The 23,136-nt window shown below is 38.3% G+C and overlaps 1 protein-coding gene across 2 annotated transcripts in view; it reads right to left on the reverse strand.

Moving 5' to 3' along the window:
* Positions 1-23,136, reverse strand: part of LOC105497691 (RNA polymerase III subunit B) — a 136,732-nt gene that overhangs the window by 86,386 nt on the left and 27,210 nt on the right. For both annotated transcript variants that reach the window (XM_011768973.3, XM_011768974.2), the window contains exons 10-12: positions 15,748-15,870; positions 9,047-9,166; positions 4,154-4,288 (exon numbers count right to left, since the gene is read on the reverse strand). In XM_011768973.3, coding sequence (XP_011767275.1) covers positions 4,154-4,288; positions 9,047-9,166; positions 15,748-15,870 — 378 coding nt within the window. The remainder of the gene's footprint in view (positions 1-4,153; positions 4,289-9,046; positions 9,167-15,747; positions 15,871-23,136) is intronic.

Consider the following 23,136-nt stretch of genomic DNA (forward strand, 5'->3'; position numbering starts at 1 on the left):
GGTCAAATAACATTCTCGGACATTACTGGTTTGAAAATCTGTTTCAAAGTAATGACAGCAAACTGTTCCTTTATATAATTTCTTTTGAACTTGCAAAACCTGACTCCAAACTTGCCCATGACAAAAGTCCTCAAGGGAGCCCCACTAAGCATAAATTCACACAGAGGCCTGAATAGTTTTCAGGGCAAGAGTTTCCAATGGTTTAACTTTAAAATGCCAGTTAATAAAGACATTTGTATATGCATAGAGTGTCTCTGGAAGGATAGAGGAAAGTATAGGAAAAGTGACTTTCTGGAAAGGAGAACTGGGGAATTCAGTCAGATGGAAAGGAGGGTCACAGGTGGGTCACTTTTCACTGCAAACCTTTTTGCTTAAAATTCTTTGTGCTATGCTATTTTAAAAAAAATATTTGCTAAGAATGACTCCCGCTATTTTACTATGTTTATTATTTTTACTGCCAACATTATTTTTTTTAAATCATAACACTTTTTTTTTAAAAAATTAAAGATATTTGTTTAAATTGGTAAAATAAATGAACAACCATCAGAATAACAAAAGAAGTGTCTTGGGCTCTGCAAAACCTCATTCTAGGCCGGGTGGTATCATTCATGGATATATATCTCCTGGGAAAATTCCAGGGGACTCAGGAAGTAGTACCTCTAATTAGGAACATGCCAGCACTTTATATAACCATATCCCTAAGTTACCATATCTTTAGTTATTATGGAAGCTTGGCATCCTCTTCTTATCAACCATACAATCATCCCTCTGTGACAACCACACAGACTGATCTCCTAAGAATTGTCACCAACAACAGACTCTACATTCCTAAAAGATGATTTGGCTGACACATTCCCTAACTTGGCATCTTCCATTAACCACATCGCATCTCACTGTAGTGACCTCACTGCTTTCAGAGGGAGCCATTCAAACAGCCTAAGCACAAGAGTGAGAAGATCGTATTTGTGTGTTTGAATAATTTTGTTAGCACTGTGGAAGATGAATGGAGTTGGGGTGAAGCTAAGAACAGAGAGGTTCGTTAGGAGGTTACACTGAAGTTGAAGGCCTGTGCTCTAACAGTTACACTGGAGATAAATTAGAGATGCATTTAGGAAATGGCACAGGCAGGATTTGATGATTTGACAAACCTGACGTGTAGACTGAAGGAACAGGAAGAGTCTGGAGTGACACAGAGGTTCCCAGCTCAGCAGCATGGGTAGATGGCACTGCTAACTGATTAAGACAGCAATGAAGAAAGAATATCAGAATTCAAAGGGGCTTTAAAGTAAACTATTTTAGAACATGTAATTAACTGATTCATTACTACAACAAATATGTGATGACACTATATCTGGGGCATCTTATTAGTTGCAAAGTTTAGTAAGATGAACAAGAAAGATGCAGTCTCTGTCCTCATGAAGCTTCAAGTCTACCGTGAAAATGAAGGGACCTCTGCTGCTTGGAGCACACTGGGTTAGATTCTCTGAGGAGTCTGGTTACTACAATATGACTAGATTCTGGATAAAATATGCTTCTCACATACTGCTGGGCTTGCAGGAAGAATAAGAAAATTCCAAGGTACCCTCTCCCCTAACCACCCCTTAGCTCTCCAAGAGTCACAAGATTAAAAAATGAGGTGAAGCCACGGTAGGGAGTAGGGAGCAATAAGCAAATCCAAATGGCAGAGTTGCCCTGAGAATAAATACTGATATCAGCTTAGGGACCTGGAGACTAAATCAAAGTTCAGTGACAAGATGAAGGAGTGAGCCTGAAACTCAAAATCCTCAGAATCATGTAAGAAGACTTAGAAGTTCCAGGTCAGCACTATTCCCTGCAAAAGAAAATACATATTCCCAAAAGAAAATATCCCTAGTATAGCACCCAGAATCTGAGCTCAATTAAATATGAGTTCATAAATAAAGATCGCTGAACTTACAAGGAACCAATCTACCTTAAGAGTAATCAAAAACAACTAACTCAGCAGCTTTAGAACATTAGATACTGGAATTACTATATTTCACTAATTGGAATTTTTTTTTTTTCTAAACATGGGATACATCTTAACACTTAGGACTGTGTCATAATTTAACCGGTGATGTGTTTTGTTTCTTAGTAGAAATAAAAATAGTGGTCCACCTTACAATTAATGGCATATTAGATTCTAGATGCTAAAATAGTTTTCTGATATGAAATTTAAAAAGCTATGTAAATCAATGAAGAAATAAAAATACACACAAAATAAGATGATCAAAATCATTCTAACTTTTCTGAATGTTTGAGAATTTTCATCATAAAATGTAAAACCAATAAATTACCAAAAATATATGAAAAAGCCTTCTATAAAAGTAAACAACAAAAAACTCAATTACTGAACATGGCTGGATAGAAAATGAACTAAGAGCTAAATTAGAAAAACAATCACACAGAATGCAGTAAAGGAACAAAGATAATAGAAAAAAGAAAACAGAGGTTAAGAGATATGGAAAAAAATGAGAGTTTAAAGCACACTTAATTGGAAAATCTGAAAAAGAGAATAGAAAGAAGAGAGGATAGGCAATATTTGAAGAGATAATAGCTGAGAATTTTTCTGAATTGATTAAAGACATTAATCCAGGGATAACAGGAACACGCACATACCAAGCAAAATAAATAAAAGAAATTCACACCAAGGCATATCATAAAGAAAACTACAGAATAACAAAAGTCAAGAGAAGATCTTAAAAGCACCTAGAGAGATAAGACAGAACATCTATGAAGGAATTACAATGGTTCTGTGCCATTCAAGGTACGGTATACATCATTCATCTAATCCCATAACAATCCTATAAGGTACATGGCATGAACCCCATTTTTATAGACAGGGAACCTGAGGCAGAAGGAGGTGAAATATTTGCCTAAAGTAAAAAAACAAAAACAAATAAACTAGTAAATGGTGAGAGATAATAAACATCAATCTAGAAATGTACATCTAACAAAACTCTCACCTAAACTAAGGCCTAAACTTAAGAGCTAACACTATAAAACTTTTAGAAGAAAACATTCGGGAAATCTTCCTGACACTGAATTTGTCTATAATTTCATGAATATGACACCAAAAGCACTGGAAAGAAGAGAAAATAATAGACAAATAGGACTATTTCAAAATTAAGAACCGTTGTGCATCAAAGGGCACCGTCAAGAAAGTGAAAAAGCAACCTACAGAATAGGAGAAAATAATTGCAAACTATTTCTGGAGCTTTTTAGATACTTGCTAACCAAAGATTTGTGGATGCTTGCTAGCCATTTGAAAGATACACACACTCTTGAAATAAAATGTCATTTATCAGCTAAGACTTAAAATGAGGTTAGCGATATCCTCACTAAACTACCTCTACCATGTCACCAAAACAATCAGGGAATTGTTTCCTTGATTATTGTCTGTCTCCCTCCCACTGAGACTACAAGGAGTAAGAGAAAAGAGGCTTTTGTCTGTCTCACTTCCTCTAATATAACTAGTACTTAGGAGTATGCCTAGAACATAATAGGTGTTTAGTAAATATTTGTTAACTGAATAGATGATATTACTTAAAGTCATACTTCACTTTGTATATTATACAGAATGAGGGTAAACATCCCAACAAAAGATATAGGTCATGTACTATTAACATTTAAAGAATTAGACTGGGCGTGGTGGCTCACACCTATAATCTCAGCACTTTGAGAGGCCGAGGCAGGTGGATCACCTGAGGTCAGGAGTTCAAGACCAGCCTGACCAACATGGAGAAACCCCATCTCTACTAAAAATACAAAATTAGCCGGACATGGTGGCACATGCCTGTAATCCCAGCTACTTAGGAGGCTGAGGCAGGAGAATCGCTTGAACCCAGGAGGCGGAGGTTGCAGTGAGCCAAGATCGCACCATTGCCCTCTAGCCTGGGCAACAAGAGCGAAACTCTGTCTCAAAAAAAAAAAAAAAAAAAAGAAAGAAAGAAAAGAAAAAGAATTAATGTTTTTACAGTTAAAGGAATTATAAGAGATAATAAGTCAGGCATGAAATGTTTGCCTTCAAACATGCAAACTGTATTTCATTCAGATGTTTCTTCTTCTTACGTGAAACGAAAACCAAATTAACCTTCATTAAAGACAGATTTTTGACATAAAATAATTAAATCACCTGTCCTGCCAATTCCAGTCGCTTGTTCCCATAATAATCTCTGTCATCAACTTTATTATCTCCTTGGGCCAGAATTACTCTTCGCACCATCACTGCAGTATAGATACATTTGGCTCGGAAATTGAATTCCTTAACCTGTAAGTCAGAAATTGGAGAAAAAATTTGAGAAAATGGACACTAAAATTTAATGTACCTCATGAAAAGTATCAATATAACAACATTTAAGAAAATACTGAATTGTTATGATTCTCTCCATTCAAATAAACTCAAGTAGTCTGGAAACTTCCTGAGTTGAGATGACTTTTCATCGTTGTCCTCAGTACCTGTGAGTACCTTTGTGTCAAAGATGACTACTATCAACTCCTTCCCTTCCTATAAACTTTATGCCATTTCTTCATTAAAAGTGGAATCTGTCACTCCCTTGGGATTGGCCTATAATTAGTTTAACCAAGAGAATACAGCAGAAATAATACCAGGCCAATTCCAGAATTAACCTTTAAGTCAACTGGCAGTTTCCTTTTCCTTTCTCTTAGAGTCCTGAGACACTACATGAGAAGTCCAAAACACTCTGTTGTGCAGAGACAGAGGCTACATTTCATTTAGTAAAATCCCAATGAAATGGAAAACCAAGAAGAGGTCAGAGATATGAGTGAAGATGCCATCTGGAATGTCCAGCCCAGGTGACCTTCCAGATGACTCTAACCTCAGCTGCTATCTGTCTGCAACTTTGTAAGAGACCTGAAATAAGAACTCCCTCCTCCACCTTAAGTTAAGCCCAGTCAAACCACAGAATCACCAGATATACAATAAACAGTTACATTAAGCCATTAAGTTTTAGAATGTTTATTATGCAGTGATAAGAACTGTACTACGATATTGTCTGGTATGCAACAAATACCTGCTGAATGAACGAACAGAGGAATGAATTTGTAGCAAATGTTCTAGTCAATCTTCTCTAGCAGAAACACTGAAACCCATATGAATGAATGGCTCAATCAGTAAGTTGACTCAGAACTGATAAAATAATTGCACTGGTTTGTTTGGAGAGGCAAAAAAACTGAAGTAGATCCTTTCACTACATCTAAAAAGGCAAATTTTGAGAATGTAGCCTGAGCTTCTGCCAATTCCAAGGAGTATTTATAGGCTTTTCCACAGATGATACATACTATTATAAAATTTCCTTTTTACTTACCTTAATCATTTAGTAAAATCCCAATGAAATCTCTTTTATTAAGTTTATCACTATGACAATAAATCAATAGATTGCATTAAAAAAAAAAAACAAGCATTCTCCTTCATACATTTTGTTGTTGCTGCTAAGTAATTCCACTAAATAATGTAGGATGTTAGAATTCTGTATGTGTTTCAAAAACTCCATTTTCCTTCAAAGGAAGTTTTATTTCTTCTCTAGGTCAATTTACTCTCTTTCTATTACTGAGAACTTTGGAATATGTTAAAAGAAATGTGTTTGGATGTGGTAAAAGAAAAAGTGGACCTAAAAGCTACTTTGTTATCTTGTACCCACAAAACAATTACATCAATAAGAAGGTATTTAAAAAGAAAAGTCTCTTGGCCATCCTCAAAAAAAAAACCTCTACAATCCTAACACCAGTTACCACAATACCAAGCAGAAAAACTCAGTGTCCGGGCAGCTATAAGTAATTTACATTTTCAATTGCTATTTCGAAAGCTGTGTGGTCCTCCATTTAAGCACATCTAATTTACATTTTATTGTTCTAATCTTAATGTGGTAAATTACATGGAACATCTAACTCTTCTAGTTGTAGTTATTTTTCTTGTTAATGAGAAAAATAAAGCAAACTTTCATTAACAAAATTTTCAATTTCTTTTGCATAAACACTGGTAGATTCTCCCAAGACATTTGTAAGTAGAAATAAATATGGATATTTATGGAAAATGCCCCTACTGAACTATATAATGCCACTTCTTGATTAGAGGTGCAGTCCATCACCCCCTTGGGACTGAACCCTAACTCACTTCACTCCCCTTTTTAATGACTATATGCTAGAAAGTAAAACTCTAGGTCTAAATTGAAATGGGTTAATACTTAGCACTGTTCCCACAGTCATATGGTGAGTGGGGATCCTCTCAATCCAGCAGCTGGTAACACTGGGAGAATGCTAAGAGTAGTTCAGATACTCCTTTGTGGGATACTAACCTGCGGATTATCTGAAAGAGGGGGAGAAAAGAGGACTAACAAATGAACTCGGAATGATGAAACAGAATTGTTGCCTGTTTCAGAACTCTGGAGACCTTTTAATACTACATTAGAGGAAAGAGTGATCTGGAACTTAGGCATCTTGGAGCCTAATCACCCTTAGAGCAGTGGTTTCTAAACTTTAGCATGCATAATCATCTGGAGGGCTTGTTAAGACACAGATTACTGGGACCCACTCCTAGGGTTTCTGATTCAGTAGGTCTAGGGTAGAGTTTAAGTATTTCTCACAAGTCCCCTGTGATGCCGATGCTACTAGTACATGGAATGCTCTTTGGGAACCACAGTCCCCAAGGAACTGAAAGGCCAGGATACCAAGACAAAGGCCTTTGGAGGCCCGCCCCCAAGGACAAGCACTGAGAACTAGTGAGTATCTGCCCATGCTTTTTCCTCTACACAGACACACCTAAACAATACTTTCCAAATGCTAGTCATTCAAGTTCCACCATCACAAATATCTGTTATACATATTTATGTAACATGTTTAATCATCTTTAAACAACCAATTTTAAGCTAAGCTTCATCCTATGCAATAATACCATAAAATCACACGTACCACACCAATGGATTTGATGCTAGTTGTATTCTTTCTAATAAGTACATAATTACTTACATGAAAAAATGACCCTGTATCACAAAAATCATCCTTTATATCACACTTAGGTAAATACTGTCCAAAACAATTCTGGAAAACGAAGATCTTTTCCCTGATCCATCTATTCTGACTTTATTCCTCCCTGGATTATGTATAACCAAGCTTTTAAAATGGTAATTTAGGTTCCATGCAACCACAGAAAAGTATAAATTTTGTTGTTTTGTTTTTTTTTTCAGTCGGAGTTTCACTCTTGTTGCCCAGGCTGCAGTGCAATGACATGATCTTGGCTCATCGCAACCTACGCCTCCCAGGTTCAAGTGATTCTCCTGCCTCAGTCTACGGGGTAGCTGGGATTACAGGCATGTGCCACCATGCCTGGCTAATTTTGTGTTTTCAGTAGAGATGAGGTTTCTCAATATTGGTCAGGCTGGTCTTGAACTCCTGACCTCAGGTGATCCGCCTGCCTCGGCCTCCCAAAGTGCTGGGATTACAGGTGTGAGCCACTGCGCCCGGCGTGTCTTTATCAGTCTAACTAAACAAGCGTTAATATCGGCAGGACTCTATCAACTAAAGCTCTTTAATTAACCCAACATTCTTCTCAGTTATAGTATGAAGGTAAGCGTAGCTCCTAATAGCTACATGGGGAGCTGTGGAAAATACAGAGCTTTACGTATATTATATCTCTGAATCATCATAAGAACCCTGCGAGAAAGTGGGAATTACTTTTATTATACAGATGAGAAAACTGAAGCTTAGAAAAGTTCGGATTTGCCCAAAGTTCATCAGTTAGGATGTGAGAAACCAGGATTTGAACAATTACGTCTCAGACTCCAAAAGCCCTTGTTGTTTCTACTATTCACTTCCGCTATTTTAAGTTTCAGACTCTTTCCAATCATCCAAAAGAGCTTAAAATTCAGTTCAGACCTAGCTTTAACATTCAAAATTTTCTAATTCTTAAGATTAAATCAACGACATGCACAAATGGTAGCCAAGGGGCAGAAAGAGAGACCTGTATTATTTGGATTGAAGGGTGTTTTAATACAGGAAAATCAGATCTGGATGCATTCAGGTGGTTACTCTCGACTTCCACAGATCCCTTGACCTTTCATTATTTTACAGTCAGCCTCTGAAGGTCGTGTTTGCAACCCTTGAATAAGATTATTCATGGATGGAACACATGGTAACTCATTACAAACCAGACTATTTAGTTAACAAGATAGTCTAACAAATAGTAATTCTATAACTTAGTAAAACATATACATTAAATGGGAAGAAAATTGAGGGCTGCTGCTTGCCAACACCCCACATGCCGATATGGTTGATCTCTGTTTAATAAGTTAATAAAAAGTAAATACTACATACTAGTCCAAGGTCAGAAGATAGGTTCTAGCCCTTACTCTTACCGCTAACCAGCTGGGTGACAACGCAAATCATCTAGCATGTTTGGATCAGAGAATCTTCACAGTAAGTGAAGGAGGCTGGATAATGTGAACTTTAAAATTCAAGGTCTAGAAGATGAACTCATTCAGTAAGCATTTTTAAATCTATCTGCTGTGGGGATGGTTGTACCATAGTGTGAATGTACTTAACTCCAGAAAATTGTACATGTAAAAAGGTAAACTTTATGTTATGCATATTTTACCATGAAGCATATTTTACTATACAATAAGCATAAGCATATTTTACATAAGCAATTTTACCATACAATAAAAAATAGGTATGGACAAGGCACTGTAAGCTTATTTTAATTTATTTATAAAACATGTAACACATCATCTTTGTCCTTCAAAATCATGAAATCTAGTAGCAGCAGAAATCTAGTACTAATATATGTATGAACATAAAATAACAATATTTTAAGACTGAAAGAATAACCACAAGAGAACAAACATGATGATGGCGATACAGCTAACATTCTCTGAGTATAAATAAACTGCTGATAATGGAAGGTTATTTCTGGTGGGGCAGTACAGTCCTCTTTAGAATTTTCTCTTGAGGAATTAGACTTTAAATGAGGTAAACTCTTATCACAGTCCTTATTCACAGTAACAGTGTTACTCACTGGGACATGGGTCAGAATGGTGGAAGCCAGGAGCTCTCTTGCTTCTTCTATTTTGGTTTTCTTTGGTCCACCTCCCCACATCCTTTGCCTTCTTACTTTGTTCCCTATATATTTTAATGCCTATAAAAAACAGATTATAATAACATTTGAATAACATCACTGGAGGTAGTTTAGTAAGCACCTAACCACACGTATACTATGAGCAAAAGAGATAAAGACCCTGGTTATAGAGAAAGCTTTACTGGGTCTAGTCCAAAATCTACATTTATCATAAATCAATGACAAAAAGCATAGCACACTGCCTAATACACTGGTTCCCTTTTTATTTTTTGTTTTCTTACTAAAAAAATTGATACACTGTCATTGTAGGAAATTTAGAAAATACAGACATAAGTGTGTGTGTGTGTGTGTGTGTGTGTGTGTGTGTGTGTGTAGACATACAGCAGTCATCAGTCCTTCACCCAGAGAAAACCACAGGTAAATTTTATAGTAGTACTTTTTTCCTCTCAAAAATGAATCATACCATGTAAGACCTCTACATTGAAAGCTACAAAACAGTGCTGAGAGAAAACAAAACCTAAATAAATTAAGGGTCATGACATGTTCGTGGACTGGATGATTCAATGGTATTAAAAGTGGCTTAGTGTTAAAATTCTCTCCAAATTGACCAATACATTCATAATTGTTAATTATACCCTTAGCAGGCTTAAAAAGCAAGAACTGACTAATTCTAAAATTCTACATTCTAAAATTTTAGATTCTAAAATTTACATGGAAATGCAAAGGACCTGGAGTAGCTAAAACAATATTGAAAGAAAAAAATTGGAGTATTATATTACCTGATTTTAACTATAAAGCTAAGTAATCAAAATAGTGTGATACTGGCACAAGGATAGACAAATCAATGAAAGAGAATAAAAAGTCCAGAAATAAACACATACTAAAAGATCAGTTGACTTTTGACGAAAGTACCACAGCAATTCAATGAGGAAGGAAAAGTCTTCTCAATAAATGTTGTTGAAACAACTACCCATAAAGTGAAAAATTAATCTTGACCCCTACCTCACAACAAACACAAAAATTAGTTTAAGATGGATTTTAGATCTAACCATAAAAACTATTAATAAAACTATAAAGTTTCAAGGAGAAAACATTGAAGAATATATTCCTAACCTTGGGGTAGGCAAGATTTCTTTAAACAGAACACAGAGAGCAATAAATGTAAAAGTGAAACAAATAAAAAAAACCCTAAGTTTTTTCAAAATTAAAAAATAGAATTAAGCAAACAAATAGAGAGGGAATGGACTGGGAGAAAATACATAATGCTGACAAGGAAGTTAGTTACATCCGGGATTTGTTTTTAAAAGGACTCTTAAACTCAACAACAACAAGAAAACTCACTAAGGAAAATGAACATTTGGCTTACACTTCACAGAGAAGAAAATACAAATAGCCAATAAACACATAAAGGTTCAACATCATTTGTTATCATAAAAATAAAAACTAAAACCACAATGAGATACCACTATACACCCATTAGAGTGGCTAAAATTAAAAAGACTGACAACACCAGATATTATGAGGACATGAAGCAATCAGAACTTTCTATCAGGCTGGGTGTGGTGGCTCATGCCTATAATCAGGCAGGCAGATCACCTGAAGTAAGGAGTTCAAGACTAGCCTGGCCAACATGGTGAAACTCCATCTCTACTAAAAATACAAAAAGCTTAGCCGGGCATGGTGGCGCACAACTGTGGTCCCAACTACTTGGGAGGCTGAGGCAGGAGAATCGCTTGAAGCCAGGAAGTGGAGATTGCAGTGAGCGGAGATCACGCCACTATACTCCAGCCTGGGTGACAGAGTGAGGCTCCGTCTCAAAAAAAAAAAAAAAGAAAAAAAGAACTCTCATACACTGCTGGTGTAAATGCAAAATGATACAATCATTTTGGAACAAGGTATATATAAAAGTTATATACATATCTGCTCTCTGATTCAACAATTCTATTCTTTGGTACTCATTCATGAGAAATGAAACACGTCCACATAAAGATTTGTTTATACAGTCTTATTCATAATTGCTAAAGACTGAAAAACACACCAAGTGTCTATCAATAGGAAAACAGATAAACTGTGGTATATTCATACAATGAAATACTACGTTGAAATAAAAAGAAATGAACTACATGGATAACTGAGATAAAAAGGAACAAAAAGAAACAACTTGGATGAATCTCAGACAATAAGCTCAGCAAAAGAAGCTAGACACGAAAGAGTATATATGGCCTAATTCCATATACATAGCTCTAAAATAGGTAAAACTAACTTATGGTGCAAAAATCACTAATTTATGATGCCTAATTCCATATATAAAGTTCTGTAATTGGCAAAACTAATCTACAGTGCAAAAATCAGAATAGTGGGGAAAAAATCAGAGAGTAGAGGTGAAGATTGACTAGAAAGGGGCATGAGGGAACTTTGTGTGATAAGGAAATATTCTGTATCTTGTAAAGTCATACAATTAAGATTTACATATTTTAGTGTACATAAATTTACTTAAAATAACCAAGTAAGAGTGTTGACAACTTCTGAAGGTAGGCCTTGGATACATGAACATTTATAACACTATTATTTGCACTTTATATATGTTGAAATTTTTCCGAATCAACAGTGTTTAAAGAAGAAGAGTATGTGGTTCTTATTATTTTGGAACAACAATATACCTTTTTTTTTTTTTTTTGAGACAGGGTCTCACTCTGTTGCCCAGGCTGGAGTACAGTGATGTGATGTCAGTTCACTGCAGCCTCAATCTCCTGGGCTCAGGCAATCCTCCCACCTCACTCAGCCTCCAAAGTAGCAGAACTACAGGCACATGCCACCATGCCCAGCTAACTAAAACAACAACAATAACAACAACAAAAAACCTTTGGTAGAGACAGGGTCTCATTATGTTGCCTAGGCTGGTCTCAAACTCCCAGCCTCAAGTGATCATCCTGCCTCGGCCTCCCAAAGTGGCAGTATAATAGGTGTGACCCACCGTGACTGGCCAAGAATGAACTTAAAAAAATAAATAAATAAATAAAAAAGACTTTCAGTTTAGCAGAAGAAAAGGCTGGGATCTTTGATTCTTTATCTTGGAATTCCTGCCCAATTACCTGCTTGGGGAAGTCCTTTCTCATGCTTCAAAACCTAGATCAGGTATCACTTCCTCCTCGAAGGCTTTCCTAACCCCACTCCTCTTTCTCTGCAGTTTTAATTCCTTGTGCATTCAGCATTGCATATTTTAATTCATGTTCATATCACATTATGTTTTAATGATCTATTTACATGTATGTTTTTCCTACTAGACTTGGTGGGTGGGAATTCCGTCATCTTTTTCTTTGACTCCCAGTGATTAGTACAGTGTTTGGAATTGAATGAAACTCCATCCCATGATAAGATTTGGACTTCAAATCTAAATCTTTCCCATTAAAAGGCCATTAGAGTATAAGATAAATTAAAACCCTGAAAACACTTGCTGCAGTGACCTAGTAGTAAGTAGTAACTAAGTAAATGAAGAAAGCAGGTCAGTTGGCAGGAACCGTGAGTAGACAGGCAGTTCAGTTTTCCCCAAACTAAGCTGTCTTCAATAAATATTGACCTTCTAGTTTCCTTGTGAAAAAGCTTACAATTTTTCACTTGTTTGAGGGGGAAATAGAGGAACACAGGTGAGGAGGGTATCCCTTGTGATGCATAGGCCAAGATGACATGCCTAGTGCCTCTTATTCCTCACTACAGCTAATACTTTCTTCTCTATATATTAGAGCCCAAGACAACGATGGTGTAAAACATACATGACCAACACAGAAAGAAGGCTTCAGGAACAGAAGAAATGTGAGAGAGACTACAAAGGGAGGCATAAAAAAACAGAGTCTCGCTCTGTTACCCAGGCTGGAATGTAGTGGCACAATCTTGGCTCACTGCAACCTCTGCCTCCTGGGTTCAAGCAACTCTCCTGACTCAGCCTCCCAAGTAGCTGGGATTACAGGCACCCACTACCATGCCCAGCTAATTTCTGTATTTTTAGTAGAGGCGGGTTTTCACCATATTGGCCAGGCTGGGTCTTGAACTCCTGACCTCAAATGATCCGCCCACCTCGGCCTCCCAAAGTGCTGGGATTACAGGCATAAACCACCGTGCCCGGCCAAAAACACAAAACCCCACAGGTTTTAAGCAATCCATTAAAGTGCCACATCTTCCAAAGTTCTATTATATAAAACAAAGTGTGATATGCTTTGGATCTGTGTCCCCACCAAATCTCATGTCAAATTTTAGTGCCCAACGTTGGAGGTGGGGCCTGGTGGGTGGTGGCTGGATCATGGGGATGGATTTCTCATGACTGGTTTAGCACCATCCCCTTGGTGCTGTCCTCCTGATAGTGAGTTTTCCCAATCTGGTTGTTTAAAAGTGTGTGGCACCCCCTCCTCTCTCAAGCTCTCTTGCTCTCAATCCCACCATATGAGACGCCTTGCCCCTTCCTTTGCCTTCTCCCATGACTGGAAGCTTCTTGAGGCCTCTCCAGAAGCAGAGGCCACTATGGTTCCTGTACAGGCTGTAAAACCATAAGCCAATTAAACCTCTTTTCTTTATAAATTACCCAGTCTCAGGCATTTCTTTTTTTGAGGCAACGTCTCACTCTGTCGCACACGCTGGGGTGGCACAATCATGGCTCACTGCTGCCTTGATCTCTCAGGCTCAAGTGATCCTCCTGCCTCAGTCTCCCAAGTAGCTGGGACCACCAGTGCATGCCACCACGCCTGGCTAATTTATTTTTATTGTTTGTAGAGATGGGGTCTTACTATGTTGTCCAGGCTGATCAGGTGTTTCTTTATAGCAATGTGAGAACAGACTAATACAAAGTGTACTTACTACATTTTCATTTAGAATAGCATAGAATATTCATATTTTCGTAACTGGTAATATATGTTCTACATATCAACTATTTTGGATTACTTGTATCTCTATATCCTTTTATCAGTTTCAATAGCTAATAGGTGCCTAAATCCAGCATACAGAGTACAAGCACTTTCAAAGTTATACTTTCCTTTCGAGGAAAAGGAACTTTTGTCTTTTTATGTTAACTTCCCTCCATCTTTTCCTGCCATCTTTTCACTAATCTGATCTGATTTAGTTAGCTGAAATTTTCTGTCAGAACCTATTTAACAGAAATAAATGAATGATTTTCCAACCTACTGTTTGGGCTCTGCTCAGCTTTACAATGCTAGGGTTATTTGACCCCAGTGATGATGTTTGAAATAAAATGCATAATGGATTTCATTGAAGCCACTGGGAAACCATTAAGGTAAACTGCTCTTGTAGGGCACTACACAGCATTAAAAAATAGGGTATCTCCCAAAATGGAACCAAATATTCCTGTTTGCAGGGTAGATTCTACATTTTCTGCCTCCTGGATATTTCTTAATGTTTTCTCTTCATGTTCTTGGAACCCTTGGACAATATAACTTCAGTGTATAACAAAGATTCATGTCTATCAAATATTTCATTTTTGATAAAGGCCAAAAATAGAATCTCCTAAATCCAAACCACTATTCCTGGTGCTGCCTGCCCTGTAACTGCAGTCAACTACTAATTAACTGTTGAAAAAGAGGAAGGCAGTGATGAGAATAATCCTTACTGATTTGTGCTTTGGAATTATATATATACTGACCTATTTCAATCTCTCTAAATATCTAGTGTAGTTACAAAAATATCAATACTGATTTGATTTCAGAATACACACTAACAGATATAAGCGGGAAATGCTTTCTCTACAAACATCCTGGGCGAGGAGAAAAAAAACAGGCTGGAGTTTACATATGTCATACGTAACCCACAGAACAGACAATGTACATGTGGATAGGTAAGAACTGTTTATTGTGATTCTATAGTAGGGAATTCCCACCTCCCAGGATGGCTATGAGGGATGTTACCTTTGATTTATACTTAGGAAAGCACTTGCAAGTATGGGACTAAAATCCTAAGTATGGCTGCTGGGGCTCCCTCCATGTGGGAAGGGAAGTGCAATTATTTTTATTATGGGGGGTGTGTGGGTGTGTGTGTGTGCGCGCGCGTGCGTGCGCGTGTGTATTTCTCAATCTTCATCTTTGAGTCTTGTCCTAAAATTCCCAGGGTCCAACCAGGAGTGCCTGAGCAGGTCAATGAAGGCTCTGCAGCAGTAAAAAGGACTGATCCCTGGTTTTCCTTGCTGTCCAAAGTAGCACTGGGAATTCAGGAAAAGAAATAGAAACCACATACAACTGAATGCCTAAAGCAACTGAAGTAGGGAATAAAAAAAGATATGAAAGAGAAATGCATGCACACACACACACCCCCTTTACACGAGAGTTGCCATAGTTTAAAAAAATATATTATCACTCAGGCAAATAAGGAAAAATAAAACAGTACTTGCTATTATATCAAAATAAACACCTCTTGGCCATATATCCCTATTCTAAGTTAGGCACCATAGGCTCCTAATTTGTCTGAGGAAACTCCTTCCTCCAATCCTGACAAAAGTGAGTTAAAGAAACTTCACTCTTCCCATCTCCCCAATACCTTTCCCACATCCATGAGCCCAAAGCCATCACATCCGATGAGCTTTATCAATGAGCGGCATTAAGTCTCCAATTCCATTTCATGGCAAAGGACGACATGAAAAGACACACCTGCATCTGTGTGAAAATCTGAGCTTTCTGGCACTCTTCCAGACTGGGCCCAAATGCAGCCATCACGTGCTCCTCTGTTCCAATCATCTGCACAATTTCCTGGTCACTCTCAACACCCATGGCCTAGGAAGGAAAGAAAAGATAGAAAGAGTGTTGGCTTTGTGTTAACTCACTGACATTTGCTTATGCTAATTTGGCATTGTTTGTGGGTATTACTTCTAAGCAAAAGCTAGCTCTTCTCTCAGAAACGGTGCCATCTGGCATTGGCAGCCTTGCCCAAGCTGCAGAAAAACCTGAAACAGATATTTTGATTAGAAAGTGGAAAACAAACATTCGCAAACATTTTTTGCATGTGTACTATCTGCTAAAATTTTTAAATATTCTAAGAGTTTCATCACAAAAAAAGGAGGCTGGGAGGTATGGTAAAGACAACTGGTCATGACTACAAAGGCAAACTGTAAAGACCAACAGCCAAAGGGCAGTGAATCAGAAAAGATGCATTGCTGAAAATAAGCAGAACCCCAATCAGTCTTGTCACAAAATCAATTTTTCTGAGCACTGTCAAATCATTCATATTTAGGCTAAAAGAATTTTTCCTAAAACATGTTTTACCTCACTATCCTAGAGATATCGCACCAAACTTCATGCAGGTTTCAAAGGAGACTGTTAAAAAGTCGGAACACACGGGCCGGGCACGGTGGCTCACGCCTGTAATCCTAGCACTTTGGGAGGCCAAGGCAGGTGGATCACCTGAGGTCAGGAGTTCAAGACCAGCCTGGCCAATGTGGCAAAACCTCATCTCTACTAAAAACACAAAAATTCGCCAGACGTGTTGGCACGTGCCTGTAATCCCAGCTACTTGGGAGGCTGAGGCAGGAGAATCGCTTGAATCCGGGTGGTGGAGGTTGCAGTGAGCTGAAATTGCGCCACTGTACTCTAGCCTGGGCAACAAGAACAAAACTCTGTCTCGAAAAAAAAAAAGTAGGAACACACTTAAGAGGTTTCAGAAACCCACTTAAGTGTTTCAAGGTGGCAGCAGTAACGTAGGTCTTTGTAGATTCCATATGGTACTCACTCCTTCACACATTTGCCTGGAATTTTGCCATATCAAGGAACACAGCATAATCTCACTAAATCTCTCTTGGAAGAGTAATAGTCTGCTTCTTAGAAGTGAGGGGAAAAGTTATGTTTGCATTAAAATTCTTCCTTCAGCTGTAGAGAAGACAAAACCAGAGGATAATTGTCTGGTTAGTGTTGATGCCCTAGTTCTCAGTTCTCCACACAAAAGAGAAAGGAAGGGAAAATCAAATCCCAAGTTCCAGGGCAGAACATCCAGGACATTATCCTGAGGACAACACAGGCATCTATCTAAAAGTCCAGAGATCTGAGGTGTTCATCCTAATATAATACCAACAACAGACACAGACATTACAACTACCACTGTCATGCAACCTCTTCGCCTCTGTTTTCTCATTTGCATAAAAGAAAAACCAGATCCCTTCCAGCTCAAAATTCTGTGATTCTACATTTGACCTTCAGTGGTCTGCATTCTATAAATCTGATTTGGATACTTTGGGATCCGATGTAAACTTATAGAAAGTTTTGAAGATTTGGGGGGAATCTGAATAGATCCCATGTCCCTTTTAGGCCAACTACAGTGGTTTTAAAAACCTTCATAGATTCTTTGACACTCCCTTCAAAAGGTGGAGACTAATTCCCCACCCCAAGTGTAGGCTAATGCCTCACCTCTATAGAAAAAATGTGAAGGTGGCACGTATGATGACTTTGAAGGACTGGTCACAAAAGGCACTACAGCTGCCTGCTTGCTCTGAGAGTGCTCTCTCTGGGGGAAGATTGCTACCATGTCACGGAAACACACAAGCAGTCTGTGGCAAGGTCCAGTGGTGAGGAACTATGTCATCTTACCAACAGCCAATGAGGACCTGCAGTTTTCTGTCAGCTGCCCTCGGGGTGAGTTATCCTGGAAGTAGATCCTCCAGCCCACTTCAGTTCGGCCTTCAGATAACTGCAGCCCTGGCTGATATCTTTTCTTTTTTCCTCTTTGGAGAAGGGGTCTTGCTTATGTTGCCCTGGCTGAAATAGGTGGGTATTCACAGGTGCAATCACAGTGCTCTACAGCCTCAGGCTCCTGGGCTTAAGTGAACCTCCCGCCTCAGCCTCCTGAGTAACTGGGACTACATGCACATGTCACTACACTTGGCTTGTGGCTGACATTCTGGCTCATGAAAGACCCTGAGCCAGAACCACCCAGCCAAGCAAGTCTTAAATTCCCAACTAACAGAAACTGTGCTGTAATTTGTTATACAGTGCAGATGGAATTAAATTCACTATCTGAATTTAAAACAATTCGTTTAAATGTACAACTTGTTTTGTTCCTTTTTTTGTTTTTTGTTTTTTTTTTTTAGCAAACAAGTTCTCAGGATGCAAACCCTTTTCCTATAGTTTTTGCAGTCTTTTTTTTTTAACCTCCAATTTGATATGGAAACATTTATTCAAATGGATACTAGAAATAAGCTCCACTATTTAAAAATTATACAATTTCATTAAAACACTTAGCCTTCCATGGATTAAAAGATAGGCATCCTAAAAAAAAGTATCGGTTCTAATTTTTAAACAAACAAACAAACAAAACTAGATTATTCTTAGCTCAAGCACACTGGCTTACATTTACTTTGATGGTGATGGCATATATGTAAAACCATCTGCACTTTCTCTTTGGTCTGCAAGTAGCCAGTCACAAATATTAGAACAGAATTCCTTTCTTTGGTGTTTAAATAACACAGGTTAAGTTTCCCTAATCTGAAAATCCAAAATGCTCCAAAATTTGAAACTTAAAAAAAAAAAATTAGGGGGAGAGAGTTTTTTTGGTTGTTTCTTTTTTGTTTGTTTGCTTTTTTGGAGACAGAGTCTTACTCTGTCGCCCACGCTAGAGTACAGCAGGGCAATCTCAACTCAGTGCAACCTCTGTCTCTTGGATTCAAGTGATTCTCTTGTCTCGGCCTCCCAAGTAGCTGGGACTACAGGCATCTGCCACCACGCCCAGCTAATTTCTGTATTTTTTTAGTACAGACGGGGTTTCGCCATGTTGGCCAGGCTAGTCTCAAATTCCTGGCTGCAAGTGATCCACCTGCCTCAGTCTCCCAAAGTGCTGGGATTACAGGTATAAGCCACCACACCTGGCCAAAGCCACCACACCCAGCCAACTTTTTTAAAAGACAGGGTCTCACTGTGTTGCCCAGGCTGCAGTGCAGAGGCCACTCACAGTCACAACTGCAGTGCACACTATCGCCTCAAACTTTTGGGCTCGAGCAATCTTCCTATCTTACCCTCTAAAGTAGCTGGTACTATAGGCACAGGCCACCATGATCAGCTTTCAAAATCTGAAACTTTCTGAGTACAGACATGACATTCAGAGGAAATACTCATTACAGCATTTCAGATTTTGGATTTTTGGATTTGAGATGCTCAACCACAAGGATAAGGATAATGCCAACATTCCAAAATTTTTAAAAACCCTGAAATCCTAAACACTGCTTGTCCCAAGCATTTCAGATAAGGGATGCTCAACCTGTAATGAAAAGGTCTTTCCTCATTTGACGTATGGATTGCCACTTCAAGTTGTCCTGGTGCTGAACCTAAGTGGTAATTTTACAACTGCATAAAATTCTCAAATGTCCTAACAGGGATATAAACAAACTGCTTAGGCCTTCCAAATATTTCTAAGCTATGAAACAAAGATATGCCAAGCACATGGTAAATGACACCATATGTGCAGAAAGCATGACTACTGCCAAAGCTTTGCTCTAAAAGGACTAAACTCTTCCTATATCAAGTCACTAAATACAGGGGCGATAACTCAGTCAAGTTATCATCAAAGCACACCAGCTGCAAAGACCGAACTGACTTTATGACTATTTAGCCTTCAGTAGTCACAGCCACAAATAAATGACATATTGCTATGGAAACGACAGCAAAATGCTGAACCATTTTACTTTAAAGACATAATTTAGACATCTGAAAACTGGCTTTATATGGACCTCTTGGTACTCCAGATATCTGAAATCATTTTTCCTAATAAGTCAAAAGTAAATCCTACATAATAACCTTATGAAAAAATAGCAGAGATAATACATTTCAGCAGGTCCCCTACACTCCAGAAATCAGCAATACCACTGAACGAAAATAAGGGGAGGTGCACTATAAAAAGTGGCATGAAGTCTTTTTAGATATCTACAAGGTGTGACTTTTAAAGACAAAAACAAAGAATACTAATGAGCAGAAGAGACTGATACACACACTAATGGTAACAGGTTGAAATATACTGTGTGAAGGCGGGAAAGGAAATAACTTCTTAAAATATCTACTATTCAGAAATCTCTAATGTTTCTTTAAAGTAGACCAAAATCAATCTATTATTACTCACAGTAGTCCCAGCAGGTAATAAGAGAACTGTGATGGCCCTCTCTAACTTTGTGACTGTTTCTCTTTAAAGAAGATAAATTTTGGCCAGGAACGTTGGCTCATGCCTGTAATCCCAGCACTTTGGGAGGCTAAGGTGGGCGGATCACGAGGTCAGGAGATCAAGAATATCCTGGTCAACATGGAGAAACCTCGTCTCTACTAAAAATACAAAAATTAGCTGGGCGTGGTGGTGCGTGCCTGTAATCCCAGCTATTTGGGAGGCTGAGGCAGGAGAATCGCTTGAACTAGGGAGTCAGAGGTTGCAGTGAGCCGAGATTCTGCCACTGCACTCCAGCCTGGCGACAGAGCGAGACTCCATCTCAAAAAAAAAAAGATAAATTTCCATATAAGTTAGTTTCCAGGAAACACTGCCCACCCTTGAAATCTGATCACCTTTTCTGCAAAATCTTTCAAACTACAGATGCCATCATAAGAACAGGCTGCATAGTTGCGAATACAAGACGTAAAGTGAGGAAGATTCATGGGCAGGAGAACCTTTGTAGTGATTCAAGTCCATAAATAAGGCTGATCTATGTCTTAAAAGCTTTCTCCATCATATTCAGACTCAGCATGGAATCTGGAAACCCTGCTGCTCCTGTCACTTTCAGCCAATTGTTGGTTACAATCAACAACCATCAAGTCCTAATGACTGTCAAGGTCTGTGTTAGGGCCACACAACACTCAAAGAGAAATGATGTGTCTTTTCTGGTATCCCCGTTTGTCTTCCCAGGGTTTCTGACTAAAGAGAACTAAGGAAAGCAAAAGAGCACTCCCCTTCCGGGACTTTTCAAAAAATACATGATCCTGTTTGCTCTTCACGGCAACTCTCTTAAACTTCTCACCTTAATAGATGAGTTATCCAAGCTTCAAAGAGACTGGAAATTACGCCCAAGGTCACATAGCTAATAAGTGCAGATGCTGGGATTCAACCTAAATCTGTCTGATTCTAAGATACCCAATACTCTATGCTGCCTCCCAGATGGAAAAGTCTAAACAGTGGTTATCAAACAAATTCCCATCAATTTATTAAAACATACCTATTGTGGGAGACCAATAAAAGTGATCATTCATGACCAAAATATTTAGCTCATTTATCCAAACTAAAAATTTTAAAATATTTACTGATTAGAATGTAGTGAATATGTTTCAGGAAAATAATTGGCAACATGTACCAAGTTTTTTAAAAAAAATTCCGATCTTAGGAATAAAGTCTCACAAAACAATCAGCAACGTGCACAAACAGGTATGTATAACAGTCATCCTACGGTTGTATTTAAGAGGAAAGCCTTCGGGAAAAAAAATGACACCTAAATGCCCCACTAGAGGAAAGTGGTTAAGTAAATTCCACCACAAGTATGCAACTTCTACACAACAGTCACTAAAAACAATGATGCAGATCCCTAACAGGGAAAGCTATTCATAATGCATGGTTAAGTGAAAAAAATAAAAATTTATGTGTATATCACAGAAGCACAGGAAAATGATCTGGAAAAATATATCCAAAAATGTAGATATACTTTTAAGTGGCTTTCTAACTTTAAATAACGCAAGGAATATCTTTATAATCAGAAAGGGAGAAGTCTGAAACCACAACTACTGGTTACATAAATATGCATAGTGTTAATTTACAGCCCTATTCTAAAAAGGATTTAAGTCAGCTGTGTGTATGTAAGCATATGTGTGTATAGATGTACAATATAAATGTTAAACAAACTTGACAGAAGAAAGCCTTTTTTTTTTTTTGAGACGGAGTCTTGCTCTGTTGCCCAGGCTGGATGGAGTCCAGTGGTACGATCTTGGTTCCCTGCACGCTCCGCCTCCCGGGTTCACGCCATTCTCCTGCCTCAGCCTCCCGAGTAGCCGGGACTACAGACACCTGTCACCACACCCGGCTAATTTTTTGTATTTTTAGTAGAGACAGGGTTTCACCGTGTTAGCCAAGATGGTCTTGATCTCCTGACCTTGGGATCCACCCACCCCGGCCTCCCAAAGTGCTGGGATTACAGGCCTGAGCCACTGAGCCTGGCAAAACTGTCTTACTAAACTCATCACCTAGCCAAAAAGCAGTACTTAATATGTTTTCTGATTTTAATGTATGCATGGGTCTAGTCATGCATTTTCCATGAGTGATAGAAGATTATATGCATTATAATTAATTTATAATTTCTGGTAGAAAGAAAGCAGTACTATGCATCTTCAAGGGTCTATAAAACCTTCTAAAAAAAAAAAAAAAGTCCTTTGGATGCATGGGAACATACTGCCCTCTGCTGGAGATGTAATTCTACATCGTTAGATAAAATTGTCTTTTTTTTTTTTTTTTTTTTTTTGAGACGGAGCCTCCCTCTGTTGCCCAGGCTGGCGTACAGTGATGTGATTTCGCCTCACTGCAATCTCTGCCTCCTGGGTTGAAGCAATTCTCCTGCCTCAGCCTCCCAAGTAGCTGGGGCAGGCATGAGCTACCATGCCCAGCTAGTTTTTGTATTTTTAGCAGAGATGGCGTTTCACCATGTTAGCCAGTCTGGTCTTAAACTCCTGACCTCAAGTGATCCACCCGCCTTGGCCTCCCCAAGTGATGGGATCATTGGCATGAGCCACTGTGCCCAGTCCCATTAGATAAAATTTTCAATATTCATCACTATGTACATAAAACACTGCATTGGACACTGTGGGATCCCTATAAGAAAAGCCAAAATTACTTTTGTGCTTAAAAAATGCAAACCCTGAAGAAAGAAAAGAAAAAGCATATTTAAGAATTCTTCCTGGGCCCTCTGATATGGTACTGCTACTATGACTATCATCATCATCATCCTGAAAAGAAAATGGCTCCATCTCATTTATAGAACTCAAAAGCACATTCGGCTACAATAAACATTTTTAAATTTCCTAAAACTTCCTTCACACAATTGC

Source organism: Macaca nemestrina, chromosome 10 (genome assembly GCF_043159975.1).
Source record: "Macaca nemestrina isolate mMacNem1 chromosome 10, mMacNem.hap1, whole genome shotgun sequence".
Taxonomy (NCBI): Eukaryota; Metazoa; Chordata; class Mammalia; order Primates; family Cercopithecidae; genus Macaca; species Macaca nemestrina.